General features: G+C 40.0%; 1 protein-coding gene across 1 annotated transcript in view; it reads left to right on the top strand.

The window, feature by feature from the left end:
- lrp8 (low density lipoprotein receptor-related protein 8, apolipoprotein e receptor) overlaps positions 1-14,590 on the top strand; it is a 166,082-nt gene that overhangs the window by 120,476 nt on the left and 31,016 nt on the right. The window contains exons 5-9 of the mRNA XM_062424911.1: positions 1,452-1,826; positions 5,175-5,297; positions 6,873-6,995; positions 10,354-10,473; positions 12,103-12,228. Of these exons, the coding sequence (XP_062280895.1) occupies positions 1,452-1,826; positions 5,175-5,297; positions 6,873-6,995; positions 10,354-10,473; positions 12,103-12,228 (867 nt within the window). The remainder of the gene's footprint in view (positions 1-1,451; positions 1,827-5,174; positions 5,298-6,872; positions 6,996-10,353; positions 10,474-12,102; positions 12,229-14,590) is intronic.

The raw sequence follows: 14,590 nt of genomic DNA, 5'->3' as shown, positions 1-14,590 counted from the left end.
AGCCTGTTGCCATTTATACTGAAAGTTTTTCAAAATAATCACTTTATAACTTTGCCGGAGTGTTTGTAACACCTTACATGACCCTAAACTACCTGAGCTTCTGCTGGGATGCTGCCGATGTTGTTTATGTGCTCGTGTTAATTAAATTACTTAGATCTGAGTGGGGATGATTAGCATGCTAGCAGTAATAGCTAGCAGGGAATCCAATAGCCTATTATCATAATGAGTCCCTTTGGCGCACTGTGTGGGTAGGTAAAAGAGAGAGAGGGAGCTAAGCGGTTATGTCAGTCGCCCAGAGAGGACGGTTACATCAAAGGACAGGTTTTTTTTTGCTGAATACATGATTCAAATTAATTTGTCCAACCTGGCTGGGATTAGATAAAGTCACTGCTGGGATATGGCAATGAGGAAAGCCGCAGTTTGACAGTGATAACCAAACACAGTGTGCATAAATACAGTACACATATACACTGTTACTAATATAGAGCTGAAATATTATACATCATCAGAAATCAGCACATGGATAGACAATCATACAAGCGAATACTGTACACACATAAACTCAAACATTCCTGGTGGGGGATTCTGCACTGCGGCAGGCCCCTGCAGTTGTGGCCTCACTCTGCTCATTACACACCTGTTTCTGCATACTGGACTTCTGCTGTGCATATGCTCTCGACCTTGTGCCGAATATGCTCCAGTGTCATGTTAATATAGTTTGTGCTTCCGTGCTTTTAACTGTTGCATGCATTGCTTAAAGGTTGAGACTTTGTAGCTGAATCCAGAGACAATGTTTATTTTTCTTGAATTATTCATAATATATGCTTTTCCCATGAGGCAAGTTCACCAGTTTGTTTTTTTGTTGTTTTTGTTTTTTGGTGTGTACTCCGGCTCTTAATCCCTTGTTAGTTTAACCGTTACTGCATATCTTCTCTTTGTTCCTCCACCTGCTACGCTGTTCTCTATCAGATTTCCAATGAATGTGTTGTATGCCATGAAAGAGTTTTAAGAGACTTTTTCTTTTGCTCTCGCCAGACACCAAAAGCCCAAGAGCAAAGGAGGAAGCTCTGGAATTGCCCTCTGCTCATTAACTCTAAATTTTATCACCACAACTGTCTTCCTTTCCATCTCTAGAGATGAAGAGGAAGACTCACTGCATTACTGCATATATTCCTACTCCCCCGTGAAGTTTGCATATATTATGTAGCGATAAGTTGAGAATTTCCCCACAGGGATCAATAAATTACTTCTTCTTCTTCTTCTCCTTCAAAGTTCAAATGGATGTATGTGTCATTTGACAGCTGAATTATTTTTTTTATTATTTGATTGAATTCACTCAATTTTTTCAAAGATCTTCGATAATTAAAACAATGATAAAGAACCAGTTTTAAACGAAAGAAACATTGTAAACATCATCTATTTTTCATCCACTTGTCCCTCTCTACTTGTAGATGCCAAAGCTTGTCCATCCAAGGATTTCCAATGCCGTAACGGGAAGTGTCTGGCACCAATCTACGTCTGTGATGGCGACGACGACTGTGGGGATGCCAGTGATGAGGAGAAGTGCTCGGCTCCCACCTGCGGCCAGCACGAGTTCCGCTGCAATGACTCTGAGTGTATCCCAGCGCTGTGGAGCTGCGACGGTGACCCGGACTGCAAGGATAAGTCAGATGAGTCCATGGAACGCTGCAGCAGGAGGACTGAGCCCCAGAAACCTCGCTGCCCGGTGGGCGAGTTCCAGTGCGGGAGCGGCGAGTGCGTCCACATGAACTGGAAATGTGATGGAGACGCCGACTGCAAGGATAAATCTGATGAAGCAAACTGCCGTAAGTAAACTGTGGAAATGATGTATGTATAAAGATGAATAGATGACTGTGTGGATAGTGAAAGAGTATTAGTGTTTATTGAATCATTTTGTCATTGTTCTTTTTAAATTATTATAAAGAAGGCTCCTGATGAAACCAATAACAAAATCTTTCGCCTTTGCACCACATAACTCCAAATGATGTTATCAGGAAGACTAATAAAAGTAATACTGATGACATATTGTGTCATTAAAATGAACATGCCCAATGTAGTTCATTCAGATATAAATCCATGACTACATTTTAAATCTCTGGAGAGTAGCCCTATTTTGCGCAGACTCCACATGCTCAGGGATGTGGCTTTGCTAGTTTGATTAGCCAAGAAGAATAAACTACATTTGCAACATTCAGCATGATAGAGGAATTTGACCTTGAATTGCAATTGTATGGTTTGTCTATGTATATTGTGTCTGTTCAACAGCACAACAGCCACACACAGTGCTTGTTAGGTGGATAAATTGATTGTTGGCTGTGTTTCTTACTGAATTTCTTTATAATTATAATACCACTTGTAGTCTTTAATGGGGGAGATTAATGGAGGCTATAATAATGCATGTTGTGTTGCGGAACAATGACAATGTGTTATTCACCAGTACTAGAGGATTATACTTTGAAGGCAAACATGCTGTGTATTGTGCACAAAGACTATGTGACTAATTTCAAATGATTGAAGGAAGATCAATGCTAACTTTATCATGATGATCCACGAGCATGTTGCCATGCAACCATGTGATCTGTAAAAGCAAAAGCAGAACCTCTGAGTGCATGTGTGACCGTATGCGTTTCTTGTGCAGTGTGCGTGTGCTTGCATGTGTGGGAGGTGAAGGTCCTTCATCAAGCAAGACCCCCATCTGGTCTCCTCTTCACACTCCCACACACCACTCTGGGACATGACAGCAGCCTTGCACATACGACGTGATACAAGCACACTACACAGCCATGCACGCGCACACACGCACACACACACACACACACACACAAATGTTCACAAAAGGTAGGTGCAGGTACTTTAACACATGTATACATGGTGAACTGACCTGTGCTTACAAAGACGATTACAGACATACACATACAAATACTAGAGCTAAAATAATCACACCATCATAAGGGGTTGGTACAGTACATAAAGGTGCTTCCGTCTGACTTAATCCCTTTAAAAGTAATGACTTTAAGTCATCCATAAGGCGCAAGCAGCTGTTACAATGTATATGGACTGTAACACAAGCTGTATCCAGTAATAACCCTCTGATACCTGCCGGTAATGGCTGCTGCTCTCAAGGCCCAATTTCTCAAGGCCAGTCGCCCATTATTGTCTACCTTAGTAGTCATTATAACTTTGTTGGTACTTCATCTTCTCTGGTCAGTTTATCCAGAATTGTAACGACACATGAGAACAGCTCATATTTTAGCTGCTAATTTAGAAGCCTATCCTGGTCTTTATCTCTTTATTCTTACTTTTTCTTAATGTAAGATTGTAAGATGACTGTAATAAGCAATTTATGGCCTTACTAGATATGTTTACCTTTTCTTTGTGGCAATATTAAAGCCAAACAAGTGGCTTAGCATTTTAACGTCACTATCAAATCCGATCTATCCTAAAAAGCTGCAATCAATTGCTAGCTAGCTTGCTAGAGAAAGGTATCATTTGTAATGTGTTTTTCAGGTCTATAATTATGGCTTATATTTGAGAATAGTGACATGAATAAAAAGTACACAGTAGGTCTTTGTGGACAAGAGAAAACTCAGTAACATGATTGCCTCGAAATAAGTTCTTATAGAGCAACATCGAGTGAAGTGGTCTTGCTTGGTCTACGGTTGCCAGTGGAATCATCCGTCTCAATAACCTTGTTCACAGTGTCACAAATATGATGACACAGGAACATTGTGTACTATATGCATTTGATTGGGTCTGAAAATATGCTTATCACAGTGTGAGACAAAGTGGGTGGATGGAGGTTTGTATGAAACTAGATGTAATAGTTTGAAATGTCTGTGTAATGTAAATGAGAGAGCAGAGCGCGCAGCTTTGGGAGGTGCAACATTTCAATGTAAATGAGGAATGTGAGAATCATTGCATATCTCCAGTTTGTTCTCTCCTCCTCTGCTCCACCGGGCTTTGCTCATTCCCAGAGAACTGTCCCCTGGTTATTATCTCTCATCCCATCTGAAACATCTGTCTCAATAATCTTGTGTTATTTCACAGACATGCTGAGACAAGTGAATGTGAGAAGGATGACAGGAGGTTAATGTAAATGAGAAATGTTCAAATCATATCTCTGGTTAGTTTTTGCCATTCCCTCCTGCCAAAATTTCTGCAGATGGCAATCCATTATTATTACTATTCATCCCAGGGATTTATCATAATTAGATGGACTCAGATCCCAATCATTTGGCTGAAAGAATCAGCACATTTTGTGATGGCACAGGATTAGGTCTTTCACACTGTGCTGGTTATAGCATTAGCATATGTTTGTTTCAGTTTTTGTTTGAGATTTAGAAGTCTGAGTCAGCTTCCCCGTGTGTTGCTGTATAAGTGTACATAGGTTTGGTAATTTGGCGTGTTTGTATGTGTCTTCTCACCTACCTGTGTGCTCACTTGGTGTGGGGCATTGTTTTATTTCATATTTCCTGATACAGTGATTGTGTGCTACGTATTTTCGTGGGCTCCGCAGCCATCGATCATGTCTGCCTCCATTCCCTTGGCAGAGTGAGTCCAAAACACAACACATGAATAATTAAACAGCCAGTTAAAAAGACAAATGAGTTAAATAAACCTGCCCTCCACTGTTAGAGCAAGCACAAACAAATGCCTATACACACTCGCAAACACACACATACTCAATAGATCACCGGATGTGGGTTTTCCAAAGACAGTGAATGACTACCTGCTTGGTTTTCATTTCTATCTGGGCCTCTTGCAGATAAGAGTTGTACATGACTGATTACTGTTGCATTGAAATGCCTCTGAGGTGGCCTGATTAAAGGAAGAATACACAAACTGTACACATATACACATCTTAAGAGATACAGTATCAGAATGCAAGTGTTGGGCTGAGTTTGTTTTGTGCAGAGTTAAGATTATAATCATGAATGAATAAGTACAGAAATGTTTTTGAGGGTTAAATGTATTGAATATACTAATATAGGCTCTTTTTTTCTCTGTCCATTTGTGGCTATGTGTAAGTTTGCTTTGTGTGTTGAGCCTCTAGCTTTGATTCATCCTAATGATGAAACCAATCTTGCTTCTGGCATAATAATGTAACATATCAGCACATTTTAATGAGTGCGTGTTTGTGCTTTGTCTCCCAGCCCTGCTTACATGTCGACCTGATGAGTTCCAGTGCGGTGATGGTTCCTGTATCCATGGCTCCAAACAGTGTAATAAAGTTCACGACTGTCCGGACTACAGTGATGAAGCTGGCTGTGTCAACAGTAAGTGTCAAATCATTACGAGAAGGAAAGAGCCATGCAACATGCAACCACAAGGAGTGGAATTTGGGCTCATAATCTGCATGTTGCAATTAACTCATATGCCATATTCTGCTGCTAAGAAAGATGGTGATGCAACCTTTTACAAATGTAATATCTGTTTGCAAATTGTTGGCCTCATGCATTTTGTAGTCATTTGTTACACTCAATTTACTCTTCAAATTACAATTCACAGGGGATATCAAAAGCAGTACAGATGGCTGCAGTTGGCTGCACAAGTTAAATCTGCACCATGAGAAACTGTTTAAACTTTAGCAGTGCAAAGTAAGTTTTGCTCTGCTAAAGAAAGAAATAAAGAAAATGGGAGTGTTAGTGTGTGTTACACTGTCAGAGTATTCAAGTCAGTGCGGGAAGAGGGGGAATATAATTTGCATTTACAAACAAGCTACAATCATTTTTATTTAACTACACACTACATATATTGCAGCATAAACAAAACAGACAAGAACTGCACAAATCTATATTAATTAAGTTATAGTATCCATTAACAGACACTGAATATCACCTGTGATTCAGTATGTGCCCCCCTTTCATACCCTATTAAAATATGTATTGCTTTCAGGGGAGCTTAGCTGCACTGACTCCCTTGTACTTCAAACCCTACCCTGCATACATTTTGTATCGAGTCTGCATCCTTTTATTTTTTTATTTTTTACTGCATCTCATTTTGTGCCCATCTGTCCAGTGAGTTAGCTTACATATTCTAATATTCAGTGGTTATTTTGTTTCCTGTGTCATATCGTGTCATACCGTGGATGGTATGAAAAGCTCAAGGTCACCATCAGACAGTCTGACTGGCATTGAACTTAATCTTGAAGACAGTGTTTTGAAGTGGAGCTGTGAACCTGAAATCAATTTTTACTCTGTGTGTTTCAATGATAAACCATGGCTGATATGAGAGAGTCTGCTCACATGTAACAATAACTCTAATCACTGAATCGGCTAAATGATCTTGTTAATAGCTTTCACTCTCTCCAAATTTGTGATTTTGTTTATAGCAAAAACACAAACTTAACCATTCTCTGCATTTCAGCACTCACACTTTTTGTATTTGCAAATATAAACATAATATGATCTGTTTTTTTCAACTCTGTTGAAATCCAAGTTTAAATAAAATCAGACATCCAATTTCACTGCAAATATTTAAAATGCTAAATATTGCTGTCTTACATATAGCCTTCTCTGTCTATTGTACAGCTAATTCACATCACAGCAAACCATCTCTTACTTTAAACCATAACTACCAATAACCTACGTATACCTATACATATAAATATCTATCTTTGCAAAACATCACATTTAATTTACAGACCAAAATCTCTTTATGCACTGAAGAATTGCATAGAAATGTGTACTTCTTCCAAAGCAAACTGCTCTACAATTCATGTTAGCAATTTGCATCTTTGTAGGACTGAATTGTTTGTGTCTAGCGGGAAGGGAGAATATAAGTACATCACATTAAATAAAAACCTAATCTATAACTTTGTCGTGTGTTATGCTGTTTTGTCTTCTCCACAGCTACAAAGTGTGATGGGCCAAAAAAGTTCCGCTGTAAGAATGGGGAGTGTATTGACAGCAGCAAGGTGTGTGATAATATGAAAGACTGCAAGGACTGGTCTGATGAACCTATGAAGGAGTGTGGTAAGATCATGTCTCTGTGTTTCTCTTCACACCCACACACACACACACACACACACACACACATACTCAGGTACTTATTAGATCTTTCACTACCTCGGGCACATATGCTATGTGCATGGCAGTGAAATAGCACTGATGAACACACTCGTTCCCAGGCATCTTTAACTACTTGAAATGCGGGTGGTCACTCTTCTTAGTAAAAGGAGCTTCATTTGATCAAGGCAGGGTAAATCACAACATTTCTTAACTGCCTTGTTGGGATCAAAGAGCCATGCAACTCTCCCCTCTAGTGCGATCTTAGCCAGGAAAACGTGACTGGACTACATTATCCATAAGGAGCCAGACGGATTATCCACACACCGTAGATAATTACCATTTAGTGAGCCAGTAGCGCTGAGATTGAAAAGTGGCTGATGTTATGCCACTAGTGGTTCAGCGTCATCTGCTGATCCCCAGAGTGGTATGCCGCTCGTGTCCCACTGGCACATACCGCTTCCTAACAGCAGGTGGTAGGCTGCTGTCAGACTGTCACACCAGTATCGCCCCCTGCCAATGAGTTAGTTTTAGGACAAGTACTGCTGTAAATGGATATTTCTACCAACATACCACTTCTGCATACGACTCTATGACGGCAAACCAGTAGTGGCATACCATCAGCCACCTTTTGATCCTGGCTTCACTCTAACAAGCTTCAGTCACGGATCTCACATCACAAGAAATGCAATCTGGCTGCAAACAGAGATGAGATAATTATACCTGTTAATAAAATCTATCAAGTAAATGCAGCTCCTGTAATTGCAGTTGAAGTAACCTGTGTTGCATCAGTGAAATTTGACTGGAATGCATGTGCAAGTAGAAGTTCCTTGAGTAGAAATTACAGAACTCAAGATAACTGCACTTCAGACGGGGCCACGCTCTGCAGTGGAGTGAGCTCAAACCAGTCACGTGGGTTTCAAATGATATGTGAGCGTGCTGCCCTTTCAGCTATAGCTTTGATCTTGAGGCAGATGGATATACACTGTAATGACATTGCCCTATAACCATATCATTAATGTTAAACATGCTGTACTGCGTGTCTCAAGGCAAACCTCCTTTGTTTTAAATATAACTGACAACTACCATTATCCACAACCTAGAGAATGGGAATAGTTCTTGTACCAAGGCCAGGCCAAAGCAGGCCTTCTTTATCCCTGAGGAGTTGACTTTACAGAGCTCTCCTGTCTGATATGGTTTTTCCTCACAAAAAAGTTTGATTACCTTGTTAAAAAATCTTAAGATTACATCTTTTCCCTCGAGTCTCTCAAGTTTTTCTTTTAAAAAGTTTAACTGCCGAACACAAGACATCGAAAAGTTCATTGGAGACATCAAATTTCCACATCGCACTTGGGTAAAGGCACCTTTAGACTGTGCGACTTCAACAACAGTATTGTAAGTAAACCGCATGTCACATTGTGCGAGACGGCTATAATAAAATCTTTGTCACAATCTGTCGAACCGCACGATATCAATTTGAGGCATTTCAGATTGTGCGCTGAATGTGTGGCAAATTGTAGTGTTACGATATAAATAGAAAAGGTATATGATAGTAGAGGCATGTCATCAGCTCGCGTCATATGTTTTGAAAATGCAGCAAAGTCCTATACACAAATTTCTTATTTGTTTGACTTCCATCATCTTATTTTTTGTGTGCCATGAAGTGTATAAGGAACAAGTTTTCCCCCTGAACTTTATTTTAAAAATGTGCATTCATGAAATGTCATGCCAGCCAGTGTATTCTGCGTCATTTCATATCGTAGACAAGGGTCATAGCAGCAGTCCCATTGTCAGAATTTGGTTTAGAATTTTTGACAGTGTCATAATTTTGCCTCAGGCTGTCTTTGGCCACTAAATCTCCAAATGGTTCGTCAGTGAAAAAGTCTCACAGTGAGATCTAAGAGCAAGAGGATGAAGATTTTACCACATTTATCTGACAGTGAAAAAGAATGAAAAAACTCGCCCTTCAGCAGATGGATGTGAAATCAGTCTTGTTGTGTCAAACTCTACACACGCATCAGTCTCATCAGTGAAGCTCAATCATCCAAGTGTTGTAACAATGAGAGAAAACACATTTTTGCGTGCAGGGTATGTCAAGAACAATGCATCCACAAAAGTGCTACTGCCAAAGCCTCTACTCATTCCAATTGAATTTGGATCCTGGCTTCAGGGATTTGCTGCTATTTAGACACAAGAGCATCACTGAGGTCAGGCACTGATGTTGGGGGGATAAGGGGCAACTCAAAGCTGGCATTCCAATTCATCCCACCGGTGATGAGGGGAATGAGGTCAAGGCCAGTAGAGTTTCTCCATACCAACTCGGAAAGCCTTTTCTTTATGGACCTGGCATTGTGCACTTGGGCATTGTGGAAAGGGTTTCAATGCACTTTTGGCCAAATAGTGTCTTATTCTGTAACTGTCCTATGAGATAAATAAGTCTTTCCTTCAATACTTTGTTAAAACTGAGCTGGTACTGGCTATACCATAAATTACAGCTTTAATTTAAGTTAAATGTCATGCTAATTTCTCAAAGTCTTTACTTCCTTCTGTGTGTCTCTCTCAGTCTTGCTCGATTTCTATTCTTGCTGTTTCACTGTCTCTCTCTCTTTCTGTCTCACTGAGTCTCACAGTGGTACCTGTAGCCTTGAAGCTTAAATCTTTAATGTAAACCGGTAATGAAGTACCAGCTTTAGCTTTCTGCAGCGATCTCTCCCCATTCCCTGGAGGGCAGTTGAAAGACAAAAGGATAAATGGAGGTTCAGAAACTGATACAAAAAGGAAGGATGAGTCCAATCTGTGCTTTAAAAAAAAAAAAAAAGAGGAAATGGAGAGGACATGGAAGAGCAGAAGAGCATGTGTCTGTCTAACAAAAGGCATCATAGTGGAGTGGCACCTGGTGCTCATGCCAAAACTCCCTGTTGGAGAATGGATCAGTTCCAGGTGTTTTTGTCTTTGGGCCATGAACACACACACACACACACACACACACACACGCAAGCGAGCCCATATGAATGTACTGTGCACACACCCATACCATCGTCTCTCTTTTTTACTGCTTTGAAGCTCACCGTCTTTCATTTTAGAGTGGAAATATGATGCATAAACCCATTTGACAGAGCTAAATTATCTCAACTGGCAGAATGATTAAAACTATTCACACACCTTAAACGTTTAACCTTGTGTGACGTTTTGTTTTTCTGTCCAACTATTTCCGTGTGTCTCTCTGAAGATATTTCATCTCAATGTAAAAACTCATCTTTAATTCTCTCCCCTCCTGTCCCTATCCCTCCCTTCATCCTTCCTCCTTCTGCCCCTCTCTCTGCAGGCTTGAATGAGTGTGCAGACAACAATGGTGGCTGCTCCCACATCTGCAGGGACCGGAGAATTGGTTATGAGTGTGACTGTCCCTCTGGGTACAAACTCTTGGACAAAAAGACTTGTGGAGGTAAAGAAAAAAAAGAAGTTATGCAATAAAACTAATGTTTTGATGCAGAAGACTAATGTGTAATCACATGTTGTCAGGGTTGGACCAGTCAAACCTTTTCTGTCTCTGCTCTCTTGAGCTCAGTGAGAAACCTGGTTTTCACATGGCTACTAACCTGACTTTAGGCCATATTCTGATTGAAGGAACATGTCAGCAAGGTTAAGGGTTTCATTTAAGATTTTTACCAGCGTCATTCAATATTCTGGGATGTGTTTAGGCTATGTTAACACAAAGGACGGAAGACAACAATTTCAAAGCAGTCTTGTTTACACTTGTTTATTTATTACATGTTGAGGTTAAAATGTAAAGTGGGACATTATGGATTTGGGCAATTTTAAGTTGAAGAAACTGTAAAGACTGTAGTCCACATTGTTGGATGGATTTGTTAAATATCAGATAGGAACCTCTTTTTATCTTTAATTACATGTTATAACATTATTACAGCATGCCACCACCTATTATAACACATTTGGTTTTTAGTTTTAGTAGCTTTATTGTCATTATATTGAGGGTCAGACAACAATATAACGAAATTTAGATGGCACTTCCTGAGCCATAAGAACATTTAAGACAATGGAAAACAATTTAAGACATACATTTAAGACAAAAACATTGATCATCTATATGGACAATAAAGTGCAATAGGCAATATAAAAAGGTGCAAACAGTAGCCATGCACACTCCAGTGTGGGTGAGTGGGATGAGGGGACCAGGCCATGTTCATTAGTTTAACAGGTTAGGTGAAGAAGCTTTTTTTCAGTCTTGTAGTGTGTGTGACTAAATTGTCCTGTATCTCCTGCCAGAGGGAAGTATATACTGTATATACCGAAAGCTTCTTGTTGCAGGAATATTAATGCATTTCATCTATCCTCTCAGAACATGTATGGTGATACTTACTGTAGCTGGAGGTACTGCGCAGAGCTGATCAAATCATCTCTTAAACCAAAATGCCACATTTTATATTTCTACGTATATATATATAGTTCATAAATAACACTGTTTTGAAGTTGCTGGAATTTGTTGAATAATTAGTTTTGCTTTGGACAGAACCAAGAAAGCGGTTTCCCCTGCTTTGCCTCTTGATGCTAAGCTCGGCTAAACACGTTCCAAATCCTGTTGTCAGTAAGATACAATTGGTATTGATTTTCTCATCAGGCTGAGTTTGTTGGCAAACAACTATTGGATTGGTCCAATATTATAACAGTCCACCAGAAAGACATTAAAAGGTTTAGTAACCCCTTTTGATTTAGTATAATATAGGATATAGAATGGTTGTATAAAAAAAAAAATAATAATACTTTTACTACATGGAAAATCAATGATGTTCTACTCATCTACTTATGCAAATTCCACTTAACTATGTTTGATATGTTCAAATTTACACTTAACCAGTTTATTTTGAGTTATTCAAGTATGTCAAACTGAAGCTTCTTTATGACATAAATCCTAACGATTTCAGTTAAAACTGTATGAAACCAATTTAGAAACTGGATATTAAGTGAAGATTCTCTTTATAAAGACTGTTAACATGCTAGATAATGAATATGCACAAAAATGACTTTGTGCCTTGTGCCATGTCTCTCTTCACAGACATAGATGAATGTGAGAACCCAGATGCCTGCAGTCAGATCTGCATCAACTACAAAGGAGATTATAAGTGCGAGTGCTACGAAGGATACGAGATGGACCCTGCCTCTAAGACCTGCAAGGCCGTGGGTGAGCCATTTATCACACACACACACACACTCACACACTCCTAACCATTTGTACAGGTAAAGACACACACTGTCATTGATTGATGTCCAGACCAAAATACACACAGTCATGGGCACACATGTACTTAAAAAGAGCAGATTGAGACCTTATATACACACCAATTACTCTCCCATTCTAGCAGCCCTAGCTACCAAGTCACATCCAGCACTATTCTCTCTCTCTGTGGGACCATGTGAAAGGAGAGGCTCGCTTTGTATGCAGGTCCTGAACAGCAATCTGTGCAAAGATAAATATTTGCCATCTTTTTCTGCAGTCCTCACTAATGAAAAGTTTGCAGCCAGCTGCCTGTACCTCCCTAGAGTGTCAAGGGAAGGATGTTGTGGGAGGGGGTTTGCCCGCTCACGAAAGGACACAGACTGAGTCTGTACCCCTTACTTGGCTTGAGTAAACACTGCAAGCAGTGTTATGAATGAAAATAAAATATTGCCCCCAAAGCAGTACCGGCCAAGACTGTCATTGAAAATTGTTGTGCCTAAATCCTGGAGTAAAGTTGAAACTGTTGCTAGTTCGCAGAAGAAAAAGCTCCATGTGAATTTGGGCTGTTCTCATGGGCTGAGCCTTATCCTCACTCTGTTAAAGCTGGCTTTACTGATAACAAATGCTGTCTGTCAACAACCATTTGAACACCTGCAGATTAGTTTCACCACTGACTAACTGGAGCTTGTGATGTAGTCATGAATTGATTTACACTTAACATTGAATAGTGCTGAAAAGAAATCAAACAATCCTGTGCACTGTTGATCACTTGTTTTTGATGCATTAATAATGCTTCCTTCCTCAGACCTTCATGAAGTAAAATTCATATCATCAAACAGTGTTTAAAATATGCTTTGAGTGCTATTGCATTTCTATTTAAAAGAGTAGAGGGGTACCTGCTGACACATTAAATACTGCATTATCCGTGGTTTACATGTGCTATTAAGTTCTTGAGGGAGACCCTCATTCTAGCTGCGCTGGTGCCTTGCGACTACACCTTGATTTACATCGGGAATGGAACCTTTAACTGATTGAGTTACACAGCAAATTCACTTTTCTGTGGGAAAAAGGAAGAGAAAAGGGTGTTATTAGTGATTACCGTCATCAGTCTTAGGTTGAGTCATTATAGGGTGAACTGGTCTGATAATGAGAGAGCTTAAAGCAGGCAGCAGGCCCTCACTCTTAAGCTAAGTGGCAAAAAAAAACACCACTTCATGTCTCTCAGTGTGAATCTTTATTATTGTGAGGCAGAGCAAACACTCCTTGTCTTAAGTATTTATTAGTGAGGCAACGAGCCGGGTGGATGTATGGATGAATTGTATGAATATCTCTCTCCTCAATGAAGTAATGCAAAGATACAGTCGTACTGTTGATTGCGGCACATATTTATAACATGCCAAAGGGGACAAAGCGAGGGGAGAGACTGATAACGTGACAGGATCATTGTTTGTGTTGAGGGTTATTTATTCAGGAGCACAAATAGGGATGGGACCATCAATTCAGATATGCCTGCTTTTTGAAGCTGAGGTAATGTGGACTTAATGAAGCTTCATTTGGCCGTGAACTCATTCCTAGACGCATACACGGATGCCCAATCACACACATGCGCACCCACGGACATTAGCATACATATATACTTTAGACTCCTGTCACACAAATGCACATTCAGTTATTTTGAGAAGTCACATCAACATTCATGCACAGATGCAATTCCGTTGTGACTGACTGGCCAGGAGGAATGTCATGTTCTGTGATGAGATGTGACACGTGCCAAGTGCCAACATTGTGTACACATATTGAAGTTCAGGCTGCAAAATGCCACACTGTCATTTGTGCCTCTATCTCGGAGTCACACAGCAAGACATGCTATATAGAAATAATGTATGTTTTTCTGCATTTACTGGTGTTATCTGTCGTTGGTGCCAGTTTAGCGTGTGTAGATAGTGTAGTGTGAGAGTAGTTAAAGATGAGTATAAACATCTGCTTTATGCTTTCTCCAACACACAGTAAGTGCATTTTATTCTAATCCTAGCACAGGTTTAGGTTAGTTTAGGTACATTTAGGGTTGTGTTAATGTTAGGGTGATGGAAGCATGACGTGTGTGTGTGTGTGTGTGTGTGTGTGTGTGTGTGTGTGTGTGTGTGTGTGTGTGTGTGTGTGTGTGTGTGTGTGTGTGTGTGTGTGTGTGTGTGTGTGTGTGTGTGTGTGTGTGTGTGTGTGTGTGTGTGTGTGTGTGTGTGTGTGTGTGTGTGTGTGTGTGTGTGTGTGTGTGTGAGAGTGTGTGTGTGTTGAATTAGTGCATGGCAGCGTCCATTAAGTCTCCTGA

Source organism: Scomber scombrus, chromosome 8 (assembly GCF_963691925.1).
Source record: "Scomber scombrus chromosome 8, fScoSco1.1, whole genome shotgun sequence".
NCBI classification, from domain to species: domain Eukaryota; kingdom Metazoa; phylum Chordata; class Actinopteri; order Scombriformes; family Scombridae; genus Scomber; species Scomber scombrus.
This window is presented reverse-complemented; position numbering and strand designations above follow the sequence as displayed.